General features: G+C 43.1%; 1 protein-coding gene across 2 annotated transcripts in view; it reads left to right on the top strand.

The window, feature by feature from the left end:
• Positions 1 to 22,429, top strand: part of MDGA2 (MAM domain containing glycosylphosphatidylinositol anchor 2) — a 378,834-nt gene that overhangs the window by 240,770 nt on the left and 115,635 nt on the right. For both annotated transcript variants that reach the window (XM_080619512.1, XM_080619511.1), the window contains exon 8: positions 13,111 to 13,404. In XM_080619512.1, coding sequence (XP_080475638.1) covers positions 13,111 to 13,404 — 294 coding nt within the window. The remainder of the gene's footprint in view (positions 1 to 13,110; positions 13,405 to 22,429) is intronic.

Genomic DNA, 22,429 nt, shown 5'->3' with positions numbered 1-22,429 from the left:
TGACTGATAATGAATATTTCATACTATGGAGTAGGAATATGTAATGCAGTACTAATTGCCTGCTTGTCTTTACCTTGTTACTAATCTATCGGTTTATAGCCAATAGATTTCATTGACGTTTTCCCCCAGTAGCTGACTTTAATAACTGAGGTAGTCCATGTTAATAAAATTAACAAGAAAATGTTCTGAATGCAGAATATCTTTCCTGCCAAAAATTAGTTACAACCAAGAAGAAATGAGTTGTTTCTGGTTGATTTCTATAGAGAAGGATTAAAAAAAAAAAGAATTTGTGTGTTCAAAATAGTGTCAGTATTCTATCTAGTATCCAAATTGTCTTTTATATGAAGCATTGCTGTGCTTTTCCTCAGATTGTGCTTGTTATTCACTGGGATGAGACACACTGTGCATGTCATTTAGAAAACAACAAAGAACACATTGGAAAGCATTTTTATAGCATAGAAGGAAAATGTTTAATAGACATCTTCTAACCCCTTTTTACCACACACATTCAAGTGTATGCTTTCTACTTTTTCAAAAAGATTAAATGAACACTTTTGCCTCCAAGAGTATATCCAGAGTTCTGTTCTCCGAATTTTACATCACTAATACTTCGCAAGTGCATGTCACATCTAAACAGCTCTCTTACGACTTTCATGGTAAATTATCATTTATATTTTAAAGAAGATCCTGCCCTCTATCTTTGGTATGATATCCCACTTGAGCACCACATCACTTCTGACATGAATCTGAAGGGTTTGCCCACTTAAAGGGTTTCATGAAGAATGTTATATACAACAGGGAGATGAAGCAGGACTGACCTCTGGTTTGGCTAGAAGCCTGGGAAGTATAGTCGTGTGATTGAGTTAGGGGCTGCTTAAATAAAATGGACTTATATAAGCCCATGGGACTGGATAGGAGGTATCTAAGGGAAGTAACCGGTGTCACTTCAAGGCTGCTTTATTATTTTAAAAGTCGTAGTGACCTAAGGAGATCCAACAAAGACTGGAGAAAATGAAATTTTGTCTTCCAAGAAGGGAAGAAGGAGATGCAGGGGAGTACAGGCCAGTCATCCCCACTTTAGTGCCTGAGAAGGTCATGGAGAATGTTGTCCTAGAAAGCATGACAAGTGACATGAAGGACCAGGAAGTGACTGGAAGCAGCCAGCATGGATTATCAAAGGTGAACTGTGCCTGACTCAGCCTGTTTGCCTGATGAGATAAAAAAGACTGTCTCTGTGGGCAAAGGGAGGGAAAGGAAAGCTGCTTGCCTTGACTTTTGTGAAGTCTTCAGCACAGTCTTTTACCGCATTGTTATAACCAGACTAGTGAAGCATCATTTGGAGAGGTGTCGTGGTTTAAGCCCATGCCGTAAATCAGTACCACGCAGTCCACTTCCCCCCCCACCTTTCTTCCCTCCGCTCCTGGAGGGACGGGGAGGAGAATCGAAAGAATGCAACTCCCACGGGTTGAAATAAGAACAGTTTAATAACTGAGGTATAACACAAATCACTACTGCTACCACTAATAGTAATGATGATAAAGGAAATAACAAGGAACAGAATACAACCGCTCACCAACCGGTACCTCACCCCTACCCTGCCATGATCCAGCCCTTCCCGGGAACCCTCAGTTCTACATCCTGGGCATGACGTGCTGTGGTATGGAATACCTCTTTGGCTAGTTTGGGTCAGGTGTCCTGTCTCTGCTTCCTCCCAGTTTCTCCTCCTCCCTGGCAGAGCATGAGACTCTCAAAGTCCTTGGTCAGTCTAAACATCTGTGTTATCAGCTCTGTTCTCAGGCCAAAAGTCAAAACACAGCACTGCACCAGTAGAAAAAATGACTGCTACTGCTAAACCAGGACAAGAGGTGGACTGGGCATGAAGTGTGTATGGAAAATAAGGTACAAAGAGTTGAATTCACTGATAAAGAGTCAAAAATTGTGTGTATAAGTGAACAAGCAGTCAACATTTACACAGTTCACTTTTGTTGTGTCCCACCCTGAAACATGGAGTATACATATAAAGACCTTGAGAGACAGGAGGTAAACACTAAATTTATTTAGTCTAGTTAGTTCCTATTTTATTATTTGCTACTTATTTTCTATGTGTTATTGTTCAGGGATCCTTGAATATTTTACTTATTTTTGGTAAATTTTGTAAGTATAAACCAGAATGATTTATTTTGCTGAAATGATTTTGTTTAATTTTATTGACTTTTAGTGAACTTCAGAATGACCGTGTTAGAGTAATGCAATAAGCTTGGAGTGTTGTGGAGGGCTGTTCCCTTGCAGTGGTACAGGCAGGGGCTGCCTAGCTAGGGAGCAGCTCTGCGGCATTCCAGTGGGCAATGAGTGGACATGAGCAGCAGCAATGGAGGCTGATGAATATCATGTCCAGTTTTGGACTCCTGATGCAGGAGAGGCTTCAGCAAACTGGGGCAAGTCCTGCAAACACCATGAAGTTGATCATGAGTGGCTGGTGGGTGGTGGCTTATCCAGCCTAGAGAAGAGGCAGCCCTGGGGTACCTAACAGCAGCTGTCCCCTGCCTACAAGGGAAGTATCAAAAGGATGGAACTCGGTTCTTTGCAGCAATGTGTACTGGGAAGGTGAGAGGCAACAGGCATAAGCTGAACTGAGAAGTTCAGGCTGAATATAAGGAGCAAGTGTTTTCCCGTGAGGACATCCAAGTGGGAGAATAGAGACATTGTGGGAACCCCGTCCTGGGAGTTCCCCATCCTCATAAAGCCCTGAGCAGCCTGATCTGCTCTCATATCTGGCCATGCTTTGAGCTGGGGCTTGGACTACAGACCTCGTGAGCTCCTTTCTTGCCTCAGTTATCCCATGAAGACTGTAGGAGTAGAAACACTAATCAATGGATTCATGGACTAGGGAACAGCCTGTCTTTTAACCAAAAGAAACATGTTCTTCATGCGTATTAATGCACATCTTACAGTTGAAGAACTGAAAGGGTAAGAGCTGAGTTTGACGTGATGGATGGCAGTGGCATGCAAACTTTGTTACCTGCTTGTCAGGATGAAGTGGACAGTGATGTTTGTGCAGTCATGTGTTGTCCATCTGGCAGACAGTAACCGCTACATTGTCTGTACTTGCTGGGGAATCATTCGGGAAATTGATGGGATTTATTGGAAACATCCATTAGATGGCTGTACCTATAATCTCATCACAATTTCTGCAGACAGTGATGAATTATGTCAGCTCTCAAATTTACTGATGCTCAGGAAAATCAGAACAGGGGAAGAAAAAACAGCATTTAGGATCAGCCTTATTTAGCACCTTAAAAGAAATTCTGCCTATTGTGTGACTTTGTTACGTGATTAAGTGGAAGCTGAAATAGTTTCTCTGTGCTACTGAAGGTCATTACTGACTCATCAAGATTCATTACTGCTGTGGTAATTATGAACATAAGGCCTAGGCACTAACATGTTTTCCAAATGCCAGGACTTGCACAGATATATTAATATCACGCTGTGTGTCTATTTGCTGGGTCTGGGGAGAATTTTTATTTCCTGATGTGCATGAGGTTCCTCTTGGGGTCCCCAAGTGAGGCAGGAGGGATTGTCATCTCATAAGGAGGGGTTGAGATGGTTAGATCTCCTCTGTCCCTTCAGCAGATTGGAAAGTGATATGTGGCAGTGCGAGGGACATGCCAGCCTCTTGACATACTCGGCATTGCACTTGTTTAGCAGGAATATTTTTCCTTTGACATTTTGTACTTTCAGCAGGAAGGGCATAGATTTGTGTCCTGAGTATCTTATATAAATGGACCTGAAGTAATCCCCTAGCAGCCCTCCCCTTGCCCCATCTCTGTAAAGTAGGTCACTGAATAGTGGAAATGAGAACTCAAATGTTGAATTTTTGCCCTATAAAACCCCTGTCATCCATAAAACCAACCCTTGGCAAATGTTAATTAAAGGCAGAATGGCTCTTCTGTGTGTGTGTGCGTGTCACGGGTAGTCTGAAGGCAGAAGATGTTAAAACAGCAACAAAAACTCCGCAGTGTAATAGGCTCATGGTAAGCAAAAAAGAGAGGGGGATCAGGAAAGTGTGTTAGTCTTTGTAAACGATCTTTTTCTCTGCCTTAAATATGGTATTCAAAGCAGGAAGAATAAGGCTTTAGGTGATGTATGGTTTGCTCTGTTCAGTATGGCTTCTTATGCTGTCTTTATCTCCCTAAAATCAGTATCAGTACAGTAAAAGATGTAACATCTGTCACTACTGGCTTATTCTCTTTTCATCTTCCCCCTGGAGGTAGTATTGTGCAGTGAAGCGAGTTGTTATTTCAGGGGGGGTTATTTTACTTTATTCTCTGGCTGCACTGCTCTGACTTGCTACCAGGAGGGATGGATGGGGGAGATGGCCAAGAGTCTTGGCTGAAGATGGTGGTGACCTTTCTCTTCCTAAGAGAGTCCTTTCTACTGCTTCACTCTTATCCAATGTGGGCACAACTAGATGCCCTACATAGCAAATATGTGAACTGAATTCTTCATTTCTGGGTGAACCTAAAGATGTGCTGAGTGTGTACCACCCTGGGTACGCTGGGGTAGGCACATCCCAGAGGGGTAACATGGACAGAGCAGGCTGGTGGCCTTGTGGTCTCATGTTCCACCTCCAGGGCTAGTCACATCAACAAATGGATTTAGTTTTGCATAAGTTCTGCCAGAGACAGAGAAATTCTTGAAGAACTAGCATATATGAAGCTGTGTATCCTCCCTGCAGTATGATAAGAGGGCTTCCCTGTTAAGCTAATCAACTATCTGTTAAATAATAAATTAAGTAAATGTCCAGGCTGATGTGTTGGGACATGTGACCTTGATCTGTATCTGAAATATGTGTCCTGTGGTCATCTTGTTCCTCCTTTGATGAAATGTAAGAGACCCTCATTTTAGTTCTAAATGTTTATTAAAATCACAGTACTGCCTCTTTGCATAATGAAAAATTGTTTTTTATGAGATAATTAGTGGTCCAGTTAAGGTATTTGTAAACCTGAAACACTGTCCAGAGTGATCATTCACGGGAAACCCTGAGACATACCAGAAAATAGACAGATGTTTTATTATTACAGTAAATTGGTTATTTTTGTTGGCCACTATCTTTGGAGTTTGTCTTTGAAAAGAATAGGTGAACAGAAGGGACAGATAAATGCTGGATTTTGTTAAAAGGCTTTTCTTTTATAGTTCTAGTTTAGTACTTAATGTGCAGAGATTTTTCTTTCTAATTCTATCTTTGGGAGCTGCCATCCCTTCCCATCACACAGACTGGACCATGACTGGCTGTAGGGAGCGGGTGAGGACCGGCAACATCCTGCTCGGCAGCCCCTTCCCTCTCCACCACCTGGGTTTTCCTCCCAGGAAATCTGGTTCCTCCAGGATGCATTCATCCACCGTGGATTGACTTCAGATGAGTTTCTGGGAGCAGACACCCTCTTTATTGGCCACATTTTGCAGAGTCTCTTTCTTCTTCCCTGGAAGGCTGTGGAGTTGGCTTATTTTCTCACATTGCATATGGCTGATGGAACTCCTCAGCACAACTCCCTGTGAGATCACTGAAAACTAATTTGGCTAAATTGTTGCTGGCTGTGTATGTTCCAGGTTTAAAATGTTCCTTTTTAGAGTCTGCAAAGTAAGGTGGTATTTTAAGTTATAAAAGTATGTTGAGCTATAAGTACTGATTCATAGAATCAGAATCATGGAATGGTTTGGGTTGGAAGGAACCTTAAAGACTGTCTAGTTCCAACCCCTTGCCATGGGCAAGGACATCTTTCACTAGATTAGATTGCTCAAAGCCCCATTCTACCTAGCCTTGAACATTTCCCAGGGATGTGGCAGCTGCAGCTTCTCTGGGAAACCTATTCCAAAAAGTTGTGGATGGCCAACTTAAGTTATGGATGCTCCAACTGATTCTGGAATTATTCTACTGTTTAAGTTCAAGTTCCCGACATGAAGTCTGTAGTTGTTCATGTCTTCACTTGCTGTTAAAAGTCTTGTGCACAAGAAAACATGGGCTGCGGTGCTTCTTCTTCTTTGCATATGGGCAGGACAACTCACAGGCAACTGGAACAATGAGAAAAGAAAGCAACCTTGAAATCAAGACATGATTTCCTTACAGGTCTCTTGATTTACCTTCAACATGAATAACTAGAGAAATCCTCTTTCATGGTGGTGAAAGACCATGGAAAGGTTAAAGTAAATTCTCTTGACCTTAGCTGATTTTTCAATCATCTGGCTGGATCTTCAAGTCTCCCCCAGTTCTCTTGTTTTCTTGCCACTGGAGACCCTGTCAGCATATGCTTCCTGGTATTCCTCAACACTTCTAAAAGTAACACACATTAAGTGCGCTGAGCAGTTTTGTCTCCTTTTACAGAGATGTATAGAGAACCTGAATAATTATAACTTCAAAGGCTATATGATCGTGATAAAATACATTTTATATACCAGCTCGGCTTCCTACATCACAGCTCAGTCTGTCCTGTCTTAGCAAACCCCTCCATCATAAAAGGAGTATGAATCATGAACAGGGACTGAAATGGATGTCTTGGGCAGAGGATGATTAATACTGGAGATTCAGACCTTTGGATTCATACATATTAGAGAAGAAGAATACACAAATAACTTCACCTCTATCTCCTAGCCACTACAACATAGATGCTTTAATATGGTGTTTAAATTACTTGAACAATGTGACTTCCAACACTTCTTTTGGGAGATTATCTCTGAGTAGTCTCCAGTACGGATTATTTCTTGATATGCAGCTCAAACACTCCTTTGCTCCTCTTTATCCTATAATTACTAGTTATTACCATTAGTCCATTATAAGCAGCCTGATCACACTGGCCCACACCCTCCTCATCACTGCTTGAACTGACAGTCTTTGCTTCAGGGTCACAGCTTTCCTTTCTGCCTTTTTAAGGCTCCCAAGGAAACACAGAAGTGACGGTAGCCCTTACTTCACCTATGCTATCTGTAATCCCCAGTAAAGAGCTCAGGAGTCATACTGTCTCCCCCAAGCCTGCTATGGTGTCACCACTTCTGGGGGCTTTTTGTCCTTCTCACACTGGTTACCTTGGGCTGAAAAGGACTTTTAAAGTCCATGTAGTCCAACATCTTGCAAATGAGCAGGGGCATCAAGTAGATCAGGTTGTGCAGAACCCCTTCGGCCACTTTGAACAATTTCTCTAAACAGATTATTGCCTCTGTCATTGCCTCTTTCTCATTTAATTAAGCTATCTGGAGGTTCAGAATAGGGCCTTAACCCATCAGGACTTCAGAGATCTAGAGTAGACTAGAACTAGGTTGTGTCTACCCAGAATACACAGTGAATAAATGTATTAGGCTCATGCATTTTGGCTTTTTCTTTGAAATAGCTACTTTGGTCCAGTCCGCATTCTCTATAGACACAGTGCCTGTGCTGGATCAAGGATCCTATGGAATTACAGTAGAGCTACCACACGAGATCAGATGGAAGTGTCTAGTCTGGTTTGCTATCTCCAGTAACAGACAGACACATTTACCTAGGGAGCAGTTTAGCAAAAATAGGACAAGAATACAGTGATACCTTCTGCCGTCTCCAGTGAGTCAGCAACTTACAGAGGCAAAGTTTGTCTCAGACCATTTTATTTAAGAGCCAGGAGTGGACATATATCAACAGACATGTATCTTCTGCATGTGCCACTGCCAGTTTCAAAACATAATAGTACGAGTTTTTAAAGGAGGTACCAGCACTTTTTCAAGTGATAACCCTCTGCTTTAGGAAACAGATTTAACTGCTAAGAGGTAAATTCCCCCATTACCTGCTTAGCACTTCTTGCTTGGCTACTAATTGCCTCTGGTTGCCCCACTTGCAGCACCTTTGCTAACATACCCTTGTTTGTGCACGTTTGCTTGCACACCCTTGCACATTTGCTCTTGCACCTTTGCTCATGCACTTCAGCTTGTGTGCCCTTGTTCACCCACCTTTGCTCATTCATCTTTGTGCACCCTTGTGGCAAGTGATAGGACAGGAGGAAACAATCTCAAGTTGTGCCAGGGGAGGTTTAGATTGGATATGAGGAAAAATGTCTTCACCAAAAAGATTGTCAGGTGTTGGAACACGCTGCCTGGGGAAGTGGTTGAGTCACCATCCTTGGAGGTGTTTAAAAGACTGGTGGACTTGGCAATGCTGAGTTAATGGTTGGATCTGAAACATCTTTTCCAACCTAAATGATTCTGTGATTCTGTTTCTACACCTTTGCTCACACAGACTTGCTTTCCTCCACGGCAAGCTCAGCCACCTGGTCCTGGGGCCTCCCTACATCTTCCATCATAGTAAAGGAAGAAAAACATCAAATTATTAATTTCCCCTCAGTTCTCTAATTTCCTCCTTCCTTGTCTTCCTGTGGCCATTGCATTGATTTGAGTTTCTTTTGTGCCTATTTTCAGCTTTATTGCTTATGAAAACAAGTCATACACAGTCAGGCTGCCAGTGCCTGTCAGTTAGCATGTCACAAGTCCCCAAACCCCCTGATATTTTTTTGACCCTGTAGCTAATTTAAGCCAAATTTGACAGCAGAATAGACATTTGGAGTTAATTAAGTACCTGCAAGTTTATGAAAATAAATAGATGGGTATAAAAAAGGGAAACCCTGCAATAAGTCTCTCTGAGCAAAATTCAGTGTTGTCCTTCTTCCTAATCAGACAGTAGAGAATCAACATCTGAGTTAAGGGGGGACCCATGGCCATAACCACTGTGAGAAATAAATCGTGAGAGCTCACTGTCTCGAGCACTGTCAGTCAAATGTGATACATGAAAGCTGCAGCTAGGTTTCTTATTTATGGCCTTGCCCATGAAATGATTTGTTTTAATAGATGGCCTTGTCCCTCCTCTCTCCTTCCCTGTTTCCAGTAACAAGAACATTAATAAATACAGTAAACCATAATAATACATTGGCTGGCTTACAATGTGGCAGACGCTGGTTGCGTTGCAAAATGCCAGAGGAGATGAGTCAGGTTATTTTAAGATATCTTTCCATCTGGGGTCCTGATACAGCCTATCTTATCAGCCTGCCTGCAGACCTCAGAGTCTATGGTCCTTATCTTGGCAGTGTACAGTTTTGCAGTACTGTTATCTCTATTATTCAGAAAGAAAATTGAGTTAAATGAGGGGTAAATTACTAGCTCACGGTTGCACAGGACCTTTTTGGTATACATCTTTTTTCTTTTTTTTTTTTCTTTGCTATCACCACTCCCCTCCCTAGATGCATGTCCTGTGCCATTCACTCTCTTTTCTTTCCAATGCCTCCAGAAGCTGAATGCGACCATGAGAAGCAGTGTGTATTCTTTCTAGATTTCTTCCTTATATGATTCATAGTTTGAGTGTACAAATTTCTGTATTTCCCCTGCCCTTTGATTTGAGATGTTTCCTGCAGCTGGCAGGCTCCTGCAGCTGGAGCTTGGGGCTGGTGCCTTCTTGCATCCCCACAGTGTAGCTCCATGGGACACAAGTCTTCATGAGCCTTCAGCTGCAATCATATATCTCTGTCCACCTTCCTCTCTAGGTCCACCTCATGGACACACTAAATCTGTCTGTTCATTCCTCACATGACTACTTGTGCCAGTGCCTCACCACCCTCACGGGAAAGAACTTCCTAATATCTAAATGTCCCCTCTGTCAGTTTAAAGCCATTCCCCCTTGTCCTGTCCCTACAGGCCCTTGTCAAAAGCCCCTCTCCAGATTTCTTGTCAGCTCCTTTAGGCACTGGAAGCTGCTTTAAGATCTCCCCAGAGACATCTCTTCCCAGGCTGAACAATCCCAGCTCTCTCAGCCTGTCTCCATAGCAGAGGTGCTCCAGCCCTTTGAGCATCTTAGTGGCCTCCATTGGACTCACTCCAACAGCTCCACATCCTTCTTATGTTGGGGGCCCTGGAGGTGGACACAGTGCCGCAGGTGGAGTCTCACAAGAGCAGAGTAGAAGGGGAGAATCACCTCCCTTTTCCATTCCTGTTTCAAGAGCAGGTTTGGGTCAGCCTCCACACATGAAGCTGGCTTTGCTTCTTCTTCACTCATCTTTTGTCTCACTTCCATCAGGCATTGCCTTCAACAGGCAGCAGTTGTGTGGGATCACTTGCTGTGTTGAAGGCAAGCCTTGTTCCTGGCTTAAGTGCTTCCAATGAGAAGTTACAGCTCTTCTCATCCAGAAAGTGGGTGATTTCTGAGGCTAAGATAGTGTGATTTTATAATCCAGATCTGCTGCTCTGATGTCTGTCTGGAAAAGATGGAGTCTGGAACAGGCTGCCAGCGCAACATGTCCAGAAACAGGTCTACACAAACACTCATGTGAAAGGAAAACTCATGTCTTGGACCCATCTGGACCATGGGTTTACAAGCAGACCTGTAGGTAGCAGTGTAGGTTGGCACAGAGCAGATAGCACACCTTTTCCCTCTTGATAGCAGGTATTTTGTTCGAAGGCTGTGACCCTGTGTCATGGCCTCATGGTCCTCATAGTCAGTGAATCCCTGAGGCAGAAGGTTGTGCTTCCCAGGGAGCTGGAGGTGCCAGAGGGGCACAGGGTGAGAGGAGAGCTACGACGGAGCCTGCAGCATCTGTACCAACTGGGACATGCTTTAATCAAAGAGCATTCACAGCAGGGAGCAGGTACACTGCCCAGGAATGGAGGGACAAAGTAAATCGGTGTTTTCCTGCTCCAGACAAGGCTTCGTAGCATTTGAACTAAGCTGAAAACCCACAAGCCAGATGAGCTGGAAAAAAAATGCTCAGAAGGAGGCTCCTGCCTACAGACAGGCACTGCACGATGTCTTTTCAAACCCTTCTGTCTAAACTGTATTTTCCTTCTTGGAACAATACCTTTTTCCCAGTTTAGCCTGTGTTCTCATAGAACATTGCTTTAGAAAATGGCCCTTTGGTATCTACTTGATGTACTTGCTTTCAGAAATCCCATCACAAGCACTTTGCTGGTGCAGGTACAGCACAAGCACCATGTACTCCACAGCAAAAGCATGGGATTTAGAAATGAGGGAGAGGAAGGTGCACGCACTTGTGGAGAAGTGCAGTCAGAATAGCTCAGAAAGCCACAGAGCAGCCTTCATCTGATCCCTCTGTCCCATCCCTCACCAGGGGCTTTTGTGCATCTCCATGAGGTGGTTCTCATCTGGGTTCTCTCCAAGTTATCCATGTTCCCTGGGCCCTGGCCTGTACTCAGGACCTGCTATGACACATACAGGCATAAGTGAAAAATAAGAATGTTTTATTAATTTAGGGAATGTTTTATTAAGCAGTCTTTCTCTTTTTTCTTCTTTTTTTTTCTTCTTTTATTTGAATTATAAAATAGTTTTTCATTTACTCTCCTGTGGAAAAAGTTATTTCAGCTTTTACATGTCCCACCAGATTCAGAAGGAGCTATTAAAGCCTTCAAAACAGCTGAGAACAGCATTTTGGTACCTATGAAAGTCCCTGATTTAAGCTTTGATTCCTAGCAGACTTGTCAGGTCTGTAGACACAAGGTAGATCTCAGGGGAAAACGAACTATTTCTCACTGGTATGAGTCTGTGGTTTCTGTGTCTGGGGGCCTGAAAATAGCTTCTGATTATTTTTGCCTGTAGACAGGAGTTACAGTGCAGGCTGTATTTTGTCGGTCCTGGCATTCAAGGAAAGTAGTTGAGGGCAGGACAGTGTTGAGAGGTAATGCTCCTGTGAAGGAATGCTTTAAAGCAGAAAGCATCTTTCCCTGTGATTCAGAACAAAGACCCATGACAGCTGAGTTTTCAGAAGGCACAAAAGGCAAGAGATGGTGAGCAGTGTTTAAATCATCTTTTCCCACATTTTTACCCGCCACACGACAGCTTGTACCCCCTTAAGTAAGGGTCGATGGTGCCAAAGGCACCTTGTGTGATCTAGAGACAAGCAGCTTCAGAGACAGCACTTCTGGTTGTGTTGCACTAAGAGAGGAGTAAGAAATTGGCTATAAATCTAATATAGGTATGATGAGATGGGAACAATAATTAGACATGGCAAAACCATTCTCATCAGGCCGGCAGAGCTTGCAGTGCTCTCTAATTCTCAAAAGCTGTCACCTAAATGGCTGAGGCAGAGGGGCCACCTCTGATGAGACCAACGGTGGAAGCTCACTGTGATGCACGTCAGGCTTTTGCCATGGTCCTGTGACATTTCTGCCTTTGCACAACAGTGTCTCTTCCCTGGGGAGTAAGCTTTTCTCAGTGCTGAGGACTGGCAGTTCAGAGCTGTGGTTGATAGTTCAAGAGGCAGTGGGACAATTAAAAGTCTTGCTCTTGCAAGACTGTGGAGATGAGAAAGGATGGGTCCTTGGGCATCACCAGCTCACTGTGCAGCAGTGCCAGGTATTCCTGCTCCAAGAGGGTGCCTGACTTTTGATGAAAGCAGTTGTTCACGTGTCCAGCTGGATTTCTTAATGCAAATCTCTGTGAAAAAAAATCACCACTTTGATAAACCTCCTGTTGCCAACTGCGTTTTGGTTTCAGGTTTTGAATTCTGAACTGATTTCTAAATTGGTATGATTCTTCTCCATTGCGTGGCCATTACAGGCTGGATAAAATCAGCAAGCAGTCTGTTATTGAAAAAGGGTTTTAGTGCCAAATGCTCATAAAAAGAAAAGCCATAGCTTGCAGTGACAAAGGGCTAGCTGTGACCAGTGGTCCAAATGCGCTGATGTACACTGTAATGGCATATTAGCATATAAAATGACATATCTGAGACACACAGGGAGGTAAGTATGTTTCATAGCTGGGGTTGATGAATCTTACTTGAACAACTTCAAGCAGCTGAAAACCTTCTCTCATAAATATAGTAGCATTGCACAGTCTTCCAATGTATGTCGGGTTAGACATGGCTTTGAGAAGCCTGGTCTACTAGAAGGTGTCCCTGCCCATGGCAGGGTGCTGGAACTAGATCATCTTTAAGGTCCCTTCCAACCCAAAACATTCTGTGATTCTGTGTAGTCAACATATGCTGTCTGTGTATAAACTACATCTTGATATGCAGCTGTGACTGTAACAAGCAAGAAAGCCACCTGATGTCTCTGCAATGCTAATTGTTGAACTGTCTCTTTTTTTTTCCTTCAAAGTCCCACCCAATTTGACTGTTCCTCAAGAAAAGTCACCCCTGGTCACCCGGGAAGGGGACACAATCGAACTGCAGTGCCAGGTGACAGGGAAGCCCAAGCCCATCATTCTCTGGTCCCGAGCAGACAAGGAGGTTGTGATGCCGGATGGAGCAATGCAGACGGAGAGCTACGATGGGATCCTCCGGATAGTGAACGTGTCCAGGGAAATGACAGGAACCTACAGGTGCCAGACCAGCCAGTATAATGGGTTTAATGTGAAGCCCAGAGAAGCTTTGGTACAGCTCATTGTACAGTGTAAGTAAACCCTTATTTTTTTTCCCATGTGGTTTTGCTGAGAAAAAGAAGTTGATTTATTTCTCCCCTAAATACACAGCAGGAAGTCTTATGGTTGTTACATTTTTGATGCTATGTTGTTTGGCTCTCTAGTTCCCTGAATCCATGATTAAAATGTAAATGTAGAAGTAAAAATTACATAGGAGCCCCATTTATGTTAAAAAAAAAGAAAAGAAAAAGTATGAGGCTGTCATTTTTTTTCCAATGCCTAGCCTTAAGTTTCTTGACACAGGAACAAGCACATGAGATAGGATGACGTATTTCTATGCAGATCTGATACAGATCTCATTTGTTGATACTATGTAAAACAAGAAGAAAAAAATGAGGGAATGAGCTGTTCTATCTTAGCTGATCTGCATGCAGATCTACATTGTCTGCTCTGTCTTTGCAAACCAGCAGCATCAGGAATGGGAAGGAAAATATAAGAGGAAATCAATTATTTTGCAAATGTTCAGTGTTTATTATTGGAAAATGAAAAGTCTGGTTTGATATGTTTTATGGGGAATAATGAGGCATTCTTTGTTGCTGTGTATCTGATAAAGTTGTTCACTAAATGAGTTTCATGTCTTTTGTATTGTTGGTACTTATTCTTACTTTTTGTATAAAGTGACTTGTATAGCCCTCATTTATTCTAGTTTCAGATGCCCAAATATTGTTGCAGATTTGCTTTTTAGCAGTGTTCTGTGTTCAGCACAACTGACCTTTTTTGGGGCCTCCAGGGATGAGATGCTGCAATATGCATAGTTATTACTAATAATCAACTGATTTGTTTTTTTCCAAGGTCTGTTGTATAACAAATTATTTATGCACTTGATTATATGTTGTGATATTTGAAGTGCTTTCATCAGAGCTATTTACTGGTGTTCAGGCATAGCTTTTCATCAAAGCGTGCTACTGTCCCAAGCACCAGTCACGTATTGATGCAAACTGGAGCCTTCTTGCTTGGGCTTCTCCTGGTTGTGGGTTCATCTGCATTAGGACTGGCATCATCCTACCTCCACTGATGTATATAAACTGGGAGCAGAGGTGTCTTTGGCTCCCTCTGTAGAGGCTGCAGAAAATTGCTTGGATCTTAGATCATCCTGCAGAGGGGTCTTCCTCTAGAGCATAAAGGGACCACTGGAGTATTAGTCCTACAGATGGCACTTTTAAAGCAGATGGATTGTTGTAGGGAAGATGGGCTCCTGTATGAACAAGCTGGACCAGCCTTAATTCAGAGTTTTGGTAGCACTAGGGAGCCCTTACTTGCAAAAGAATTTTTACTCAGGTCATTTCTACTAGCATTACTAGTGTTTATTCTGATGATGGTTTTTACAGTTATCATCACTATCCATCGACTACCTCTGATGACACACATTTTTGCTCTCAGATCTCCTATAACAAGCTATCATCATTGTGTTTAATTTTAGCCACACAGAAAAGGTGGTTTACAGAAAGTGAACATCATGAAAAGACAAAAGATAAAAGACATGGAAGGGCAGACTATACGATATGTGGAGAGGGCCCCAAGTCTATCCTGTAAATGGGCAACCCACCAGGGCACAGGTTATTGTCAGAGCTGGTAGAGCTTGTGGAACTGTGTCCTGGACCCCCCCCCAGCATGAATGGTGCAAAAGGAGAGTCAATGCCGGAGAAAATACAGAGAGCAGCAACACAATTGCAGGGGGTTTCAGTTGCTTCAGTTTATCAGGTGTATTCACGAAGTCTGGATGTGGTATGCTCTGGCTACTGCAGCTTTTTTGGGACATGTCTTTGCCATCTCTTGCAAATGTTAAAAGCAGAAGAAAAGATTAATCCATATAGTTGTAACTTAAAGAAAATTCTTGTTGTGAATACTTGCAGTGATACTCCCAGCCTGTGGCTCTTGAGATATGGGGTTGGACAGCTTGGAAGACAGTAGCTGCGTGGCTCATAAAAATGGTTGACTAAAACTACTTCCTCGTAGATGAGTGGTGATCTCAGCCATCACATCTGAACAGTGGTGACTGAGAAAGGTGATAATTTTGCAAGATTTTTTAATAGCTTGGACTGAAGATTGGCCTGTGTGATGGCTGCAGTCCTTCATGATCTTGAATGACAGAGAGGAAACATGAATAATAAACTCAGTAAAAGCTGATTAGCAGAGTCCCTGTGAATCTCTGTATAAGAACCATTGTACAGTGGAGGAGTGGTTGTCATGAATAAGGAGGAGGGAAAGCGGCATCTTTCTCCTTTCCTGTCACTGATTTGCTGTGAGAACTAGAGAAGATTTTGTTTCTAGACACATCAGTCCTCCATCTTAGCCATTTTGTTCATGTTCTTTTGTTGTTAGTGTACATCATCTTTTCCGTATGTCTACAGAGTCCAGCATGATTATTACAGCATTCTGGTTTGGGTTGTTTGTGATGATGTGTGGAGGATGGCCACATGGATGATGGACATGCGGATAATGCAGGCTTCTTAAAGTAATTTAGTTTGTGTATGTGGAGGGTGTTCCTGGTGAAGCAAGAGCTTCAGTAGGAAAGCCCTGGAGGTAAATCCACTCCAGCAGTTACAAACAGCAAACCCCAAAGTAACATCTGGCGCAAACTAGCCATCCCATCCCCGCTGCCAAGAATTTCTTGTCTAAAGTTTTTAAAGATTTTCTTTTTTTCTCTCTAAAGTTCTCGGAGAGCTTCATGAGCCCAGAGGAGCCCTGTTTCATGTTTTCAGATAATAAAAGCAATTTTCAGCTTTGTTTTTTTTTGGGGGGTTCTTTTGTTTTGTTTTGGGTTTTGGTTTTTTTTTTCGTTATTTTAAATCCTCAGAAGCTCAGTTCATTTGAGGTTACTGGAAGAACAAGTATTCAGAAGCACTCTTGACATGGCTCTGTATAACAGCTGTAATGTGTCCCTGCAAGACTTCAGTTTGAGTCTTTCACAGTCACAGAATCACAGAATCCCAGAATCCCAAGGGTTGGAAAGGACCTCAAAAGATCATCTAGTCCAACCCCCCTGCAAGAGCAGGGTAACCTAGAGTACATCACACAGGAACTTGTCCAGCCAGGCCTTGAATTATCTCCAACGTAGGAGACTCCACAACCCCCCTGGGCAACCTGTTCCAGTGCTCTGTCACTCTCACAGAAAAGAAGTTTTTCCTGATGTTCACATGGAACCTCTTATGCTCCAGTTTACACCCATTGCCCCTTGTCCTATCACTGGACATCACTGAAAAAACCCTAGCTCCATCATCCTGACACTCACCCTTTACATATTTGTAAACATTGATGAGGTCACCCCTCAGTCTCCTCTTCTCCAAGCTAAAGAGACCCAGCTCCCTCAGCCTCTCCTCATAAGGGAGAGGTTCCACTCCTTTAATCATCTTTGTGGCTCTGCGCTGGACCCTTTCAAGCAATTCCCTGTCCTTCTTGAACTGAGGGGCCCAGAACTGGACACAATATTCCAGATGTGGCCTCACCAAGGCAGAGTAGAGGGGGAGGAGAACCTCTCTTGACCTACTAACCACACCCTTTCTAATGCACCCTTGGATGCCATTGGCCTTCTTGGCCACAAGGGCACAGTGCTGGCTCATGGTCATCCTCCGATCCACCAGGACCCCAGGTCCCTTTCCCCTTCACTACTTTCCAGCAGGTCAGCCCCCAACCTGTACTGGTACCTGGGGTTGTTCTTCCCCAGATGCAAGACTCTACACTTGCCCTTGTTGAATTTCATCAAGTTTCTCCCCGCCCAACTCTCCAGCCTGTCCAGGTCTCATAGAAACTTTTCTGATTATCTAGCGAGGTCTGTATCGTTTACACTGATCTCCATTTCAAAGCTTTTGAGCAGACACTGCTATTTTCCTCATAAGGGAGGCAATCATGCATTTGTGTTAGAGGAAGAGATGGTTGAGTCTGGTTTCTTGAGGAATGTTTCCCAGGATGTGGATGAGGACTTCCCACCAGCTTCACTTCGTCAGGACCTAAGCCAGTCCTGATGGTCCCAGTGGGTGACTGCTGCTGACTTCCAAAGGCTGATGGATGCACTGCTCGCATTGCTATTCCTTTACATTATTTTACTGGTAGGAAAAAAGCTTCGTTCTTATGTATTTTTTGTATTGCATTAGATGCAGCCATTTACATATTCTGAAAGAGATGAGAGAAACAACTTGAAAATGGTTATAACAAGCAGTAGTATAACAGGTATTTACAGATTTTTATTTAATCTGCTCTTGTTTAGATTTCTGCTCATTCAGATCTTAGCAAGTGACAACTTGGAGACAAATGGACAAAACAGATACTGTGTAATGCTTTGATTGTTTTTCTTGTGGGAGGAAAGTACATGTGTTCACATTGACTTCAGCATAATTGCTGTAACTAGCATAGCATTTATTCAGTTGTCATAAAAATAAGTTCTTTTCAATAATTTTGTAATATTTACTTTAGATGCTTCTGTGAGTTATAAACAGGGAAAATAATGAAACATTTATAGAACAACTTACTGATTTTATTTTGTGTATGGTGTCTGGGAATGTAAGCAGATCCATTCATGGACGTTGGTAGCTAGGTACATTCCCATTCTCTGGCACATCTTAAGGGTTTTTACTTGTGAGAGTAGGACTTTCTGTCTCACCGAAGTGGTGTCACAGGGCAAATCTTTCAGTGGAATTGCTGCTCTAGGTCATATCTATTGGCTCAAACTAAAGAAAAATCAAATATAAATTCAAAGATAAAGGCTTTTCTTTTTTTTTTTTCCCTAAATTTGACCCTCTCTCTGTTCATGTGACCAGTTTTAACAGAGTCTTTCTGTGCCTCACCGCTTTTCCTCTGCAACCCCTTTAACCCTGTTCTCAGTGGTGTCAAGACCCTAGACTGTGAGTTCTCTAGGAAACCATGCTTTGATTTATGTGCTTTGACACAGTTTGGCCTCAAATTGTGGTGTAAGAATTTTGATATTTCTTGTTTACCACCAAATTCTAATAGGAAGATGAAAATATATGATGGAGAAATCAAGAGTAAAGGAAGACTCATCTCCCCTAGCCCAGGTGTGTTGGACAAGAATTGGTTGGTGTGCTTTTTGATACACTTTGAGTCACGTCATCCTTGTCATGTCCTGAAGTGATTGCTCAACAGTAAAATACAGCAAAGGAGGTACTGTTTTGAGGTCTAAGTGAGTAGGCCTTAGAGAAAAATTTAACTTAAAATTTCACCCATCTGAATGTTAGGTACCTGTGCTCCCTGGGTGGCTATGGAGAGCAAAGCATCCACAGAAAGCAGCAAAGCCTGTCTTACAGAAATTGTGTGGGATGGCTTTTCTTTGTTCCAGTTCCCTGTCTCTAAAATAGAGCTAACAGTTCCTACCCTAGAGGTTTTGGAGATGAGATTCTGAGGATGCTGTAGTAATGAAAGATTTGTAATATCTGATTTGATCAATAAACCTAGTATCCTTTGCTTATTGCTATTATTATCCTGTGGTGTTTTCTTAGGTGTGTTGGCATTTGTCACAAGCTATGGGCTTTACTGACTTTGAAAATCATTGTTTGGCAGATTTTGTGAATGCTGCTAGCTTTTCTTGGAGAGAAGAGCTGAACACCTTCACTGGGATTTGGTTGGTGGTGTTATTGTAGTGTCCACCTCCCCTAGGAGATTGGGAAGAATAGAAGTCCACTTTGTAAGATGATTCATTTCTTGCTCCTTTTCCCACAGAATAAAAGAAAGGTGAAGCTAGTCATGATGCTAGGGACAGAGCTGAAGGTGGTCTGTCATCATAGATAAGCCATCAGCAGAGCCTGGTCTGTAAAGTCCTTCTGGCACAGGTTCCTCAGTCACTGTGCAAGCAAGGACAGCACTTGGAGAGCAGAGATTTTCTCAGGACCCATGGATGTTGTCTTGGTGTCTCTGCCCTGGAGAGGAGCCGGCAACACCAAATAGCCTGTTTTGCTGTGCAGACAGCTCCTCTGTGCCTTTGCAGGAAGTTTCTACATGTTTTTCACCCATGTCCAGGCTCTTTTGAAGGTGCTCTCATCTATAGTATGGTCAATGTAAGAGCCCTTCAGAGAATAGCATTTATCCTTCTGTATCTTCCTTCCACATCTTTGAGAACTTTTTGCTCTCCAAGGGCAACAGTGGAAGGGTATTTGCTGGGTCCAAGAATCCCTTCAGCAGGCTGAAATGGCATAAGCAGTTTACTGGGAGGGCTGGACTAACCATACAAAATCAGCCCGGCAGAGCAGCAGTGCCAGCGTTTAACTAGTTTGTCTCCCAAGCATTGTTTGCTGCATGCCTGCGAGTGGGAAAGGGAAGCTGTGCGGGGCAGAGGAGGCACATATGTGACTCTTGAGAGACATGTAATGGCTCATGGTGACTTAAAGTGCTCATGCAACAGCACTGTTGACGTTGTTTCTTGGTGCTGCAAAACACACTGTTCGTTTCCCCCAAAGCAGGTGATCAAAGATGAAAGGTGCTGGTCCAGACAGAGTCCCAGCTTCTCCTAAAGCTTGTGCCTGCCCTTAGAGGACCCATGAGAAGCCCCACCAGCCCTGAACCTTCCTGCCACAAGCCCAGGAAGGTCTCTAGGATGTGGCATCTTTGCTCTGAGTTGAGAGGGTAGCATCTGAAAAGAAAGGTACCCTGAAGGTGATTTGTCCCAGCTTAGTTTTGGAAGGGCACCAAGACAGACAAGTGGAAAGTGGGAATTGCATGTGATGACAGCACTCTGAGTGCTGCATCTGTTCACAGCACCAACCATTTTCTTGTGAGCAAATTTGGATATATAAAAGTTAAAAAAAATGAATGAATGCCTGCTATTGGCAAACAGATGCAATCCAGTAATAATTTAAATGCACCACTTTTATTGCTAGAAGAGAATGCTCAGGAAATAAAAATGCCATCAGGTACAATATAATCAAGTGTTTACATCGTGTACATTATCAAGTGATGATAGCAGAAAGGACAGAATCATTTTTCACAGTGGACATTGCTGCATGTTGGGGTTGCTTTTTATATGCTCCAGTTTTACTTTGGTGCTGCATAAAATATTGTTTATAATACAAACTGCTTTCCAAATGCATTGGTTTTCAAGTACTTGTAAAGCCTCTTAAAACATCAAAATTATTTCATGGTAACCTGGTTGGCATAGCAGTTGACTGTATTGTGAGTCTCTGAATTTTTATTTCAATTTGAGTTTTAGTTTGTATGTCATTTCTACTCAGTAATAAATTCTAAGCAACTAATGAAAGCGTGCTGAAGGGGGACATTCTTTGGGGATTATATTTGAAAAGTAACAGAGCTAATTAGTAAGAAATAAAAGGCTGAGTTATGATCTCAGGTGCCTCATTGCAAATCTGGAGTGTATCGGTGAGGCATAAATTAATTGTACAGGTTTTCCATTGGCAGGAGAGTTGCAAACTGGGTCCGCTTTGATTTGGTTCTAGATGTTATTTGCAGTTGAAGATGGGAAAAAAATAACCTTTCATGCTTTAGGTAATTTGGCAGCTCAGAAAAAATGCCGTATCTATTCTGTCTAAATATGTGCCTGATGAAATATTAATATATAAATATTACATAAATAATGAAATAAAAGTTTTTTGCTAAAGAAAGAAATGAAGTGTTCTCCATCCAAAATAGAATTAATGAGCTTAAAGCTCATGGAGATTTAGGAAAGTAATTGTGAGAAACTTTTTAACAGGCAGGGTAGCTAATCCCTGCAGTAATTTGCCAGGACACTTACAGACTCTGAGTCCGTGGATGGGGGGTGTTTCTGTCTAGATGAACAAAGCCCTTCAAGGTGTGGAGATGGGCAGGAAGGGGGTGTCCTGGTTTAGCAGTAGCAGTCATTTTTTCTACTGGTGCAGCACTGTGGTTTTGACTTTCGGCCTGGGAAAAATACTGATAAAGCCGATGTTTTCAGTTGCTGGTCAGAATGTTTACCCTGACCAAGGACTTTGTGAGTCTCATGCTCTGCCAGGGAGGAGGAGAAGCCGGGAGGAAGCAGGGACAGGACACCTGACCCAAACTAACTAAAGAGGTATTCCATACCACAGTACGTCATGCCCAGGAGGTAGAACTGAGGCCCCGGAAGGGCTGGATCATGGCAGGGTGGGGGTGAGGTACTGGTCGGTGAGCGGTTGTATTCTCTTGCGTGTTATTTCCTTTATCATTATTACTATTAGTGGTAGCAGTAGTGATTTGTGTTATACCTTAGTTATTAAACTGTTCTTATCTCAACCCGTGGGAGCTGCATTCTTTTGATTCTCCTCCCCGTCCCTCCAGGAGCGGAGGGAAGAAAGGTGGGGGGGGAAGTGGACTTCGTGGTTCTGATTTACGGCCTGGGCTTAAACCACGACAGTTCTTTTTTTGGCGCCCAACGTGGGGCAGGAAGGGTTGAGATAACGACAGATCTGACCGGAGTGTGTCTAATCGTATTTGTGATAAGCATTCAGTGTTTTGGAATTTCACCACCGAACAACTGCAAAATCCAGAAGAATTAGTAAAACACTTAAATGAGGTGTGTTGTCATCCTGGTCATACCAGAGAGGGACAAATCATGTCAACGTGCTGGGGCTTGGCCTATGCTTACCGGGCCTTGTTCAACGCTATCCAGCAGCCGTCTGCCAAGCCCCGTGAGCCTGAGCCGCAGGAGGACACAGCAGACCACGCAGCGTTTCCCAGCAAGGCAGAGGAGGAAGATCTGGACTCGGAAAAAGAGAAGCTGGTGGTGAGAGAGCCTTCAAGCACAGGAGCTACAGCCCCAGTGACAAGCACAGCAGCAGCATTTGAGAGTTCTGAAGGTTTTGAATGGCCTTTGGGTACCCTTGGGACCTGCCTGCTGATTGTGATGGGGATCACCATGTTGGCACACACAGAGAGTGTGTTCTACCCACGACCATTTTGTCTGATCCCGAGAGTTAAGCAGAGTCAGGTTTGGGTCTTGTCTGGGTTTAGACAATACAGGGGGACCGACAGGTTTTCCCCAAGGCTGGACAGTCATGAGTGTCACGGTGTGTGGGACAGTATGGGCAAGTATCTAATCCA

This window comes from Psittacula echo, assembly GCF_963264785.1.
Source record: "Psittacula echo genome assembly, chromosome: 5".
Classification (NCBI taxonomy): Eukaryota; Metazoa; Chordata; class Aves; order Psittaciformes; family Psittacidae; genus Psittacula; species Psittacula echo.
Note: the sequence above shows the minus strand (reverse complement) of the source record. Positions and strands in the feature narration are given on the sequence as shown.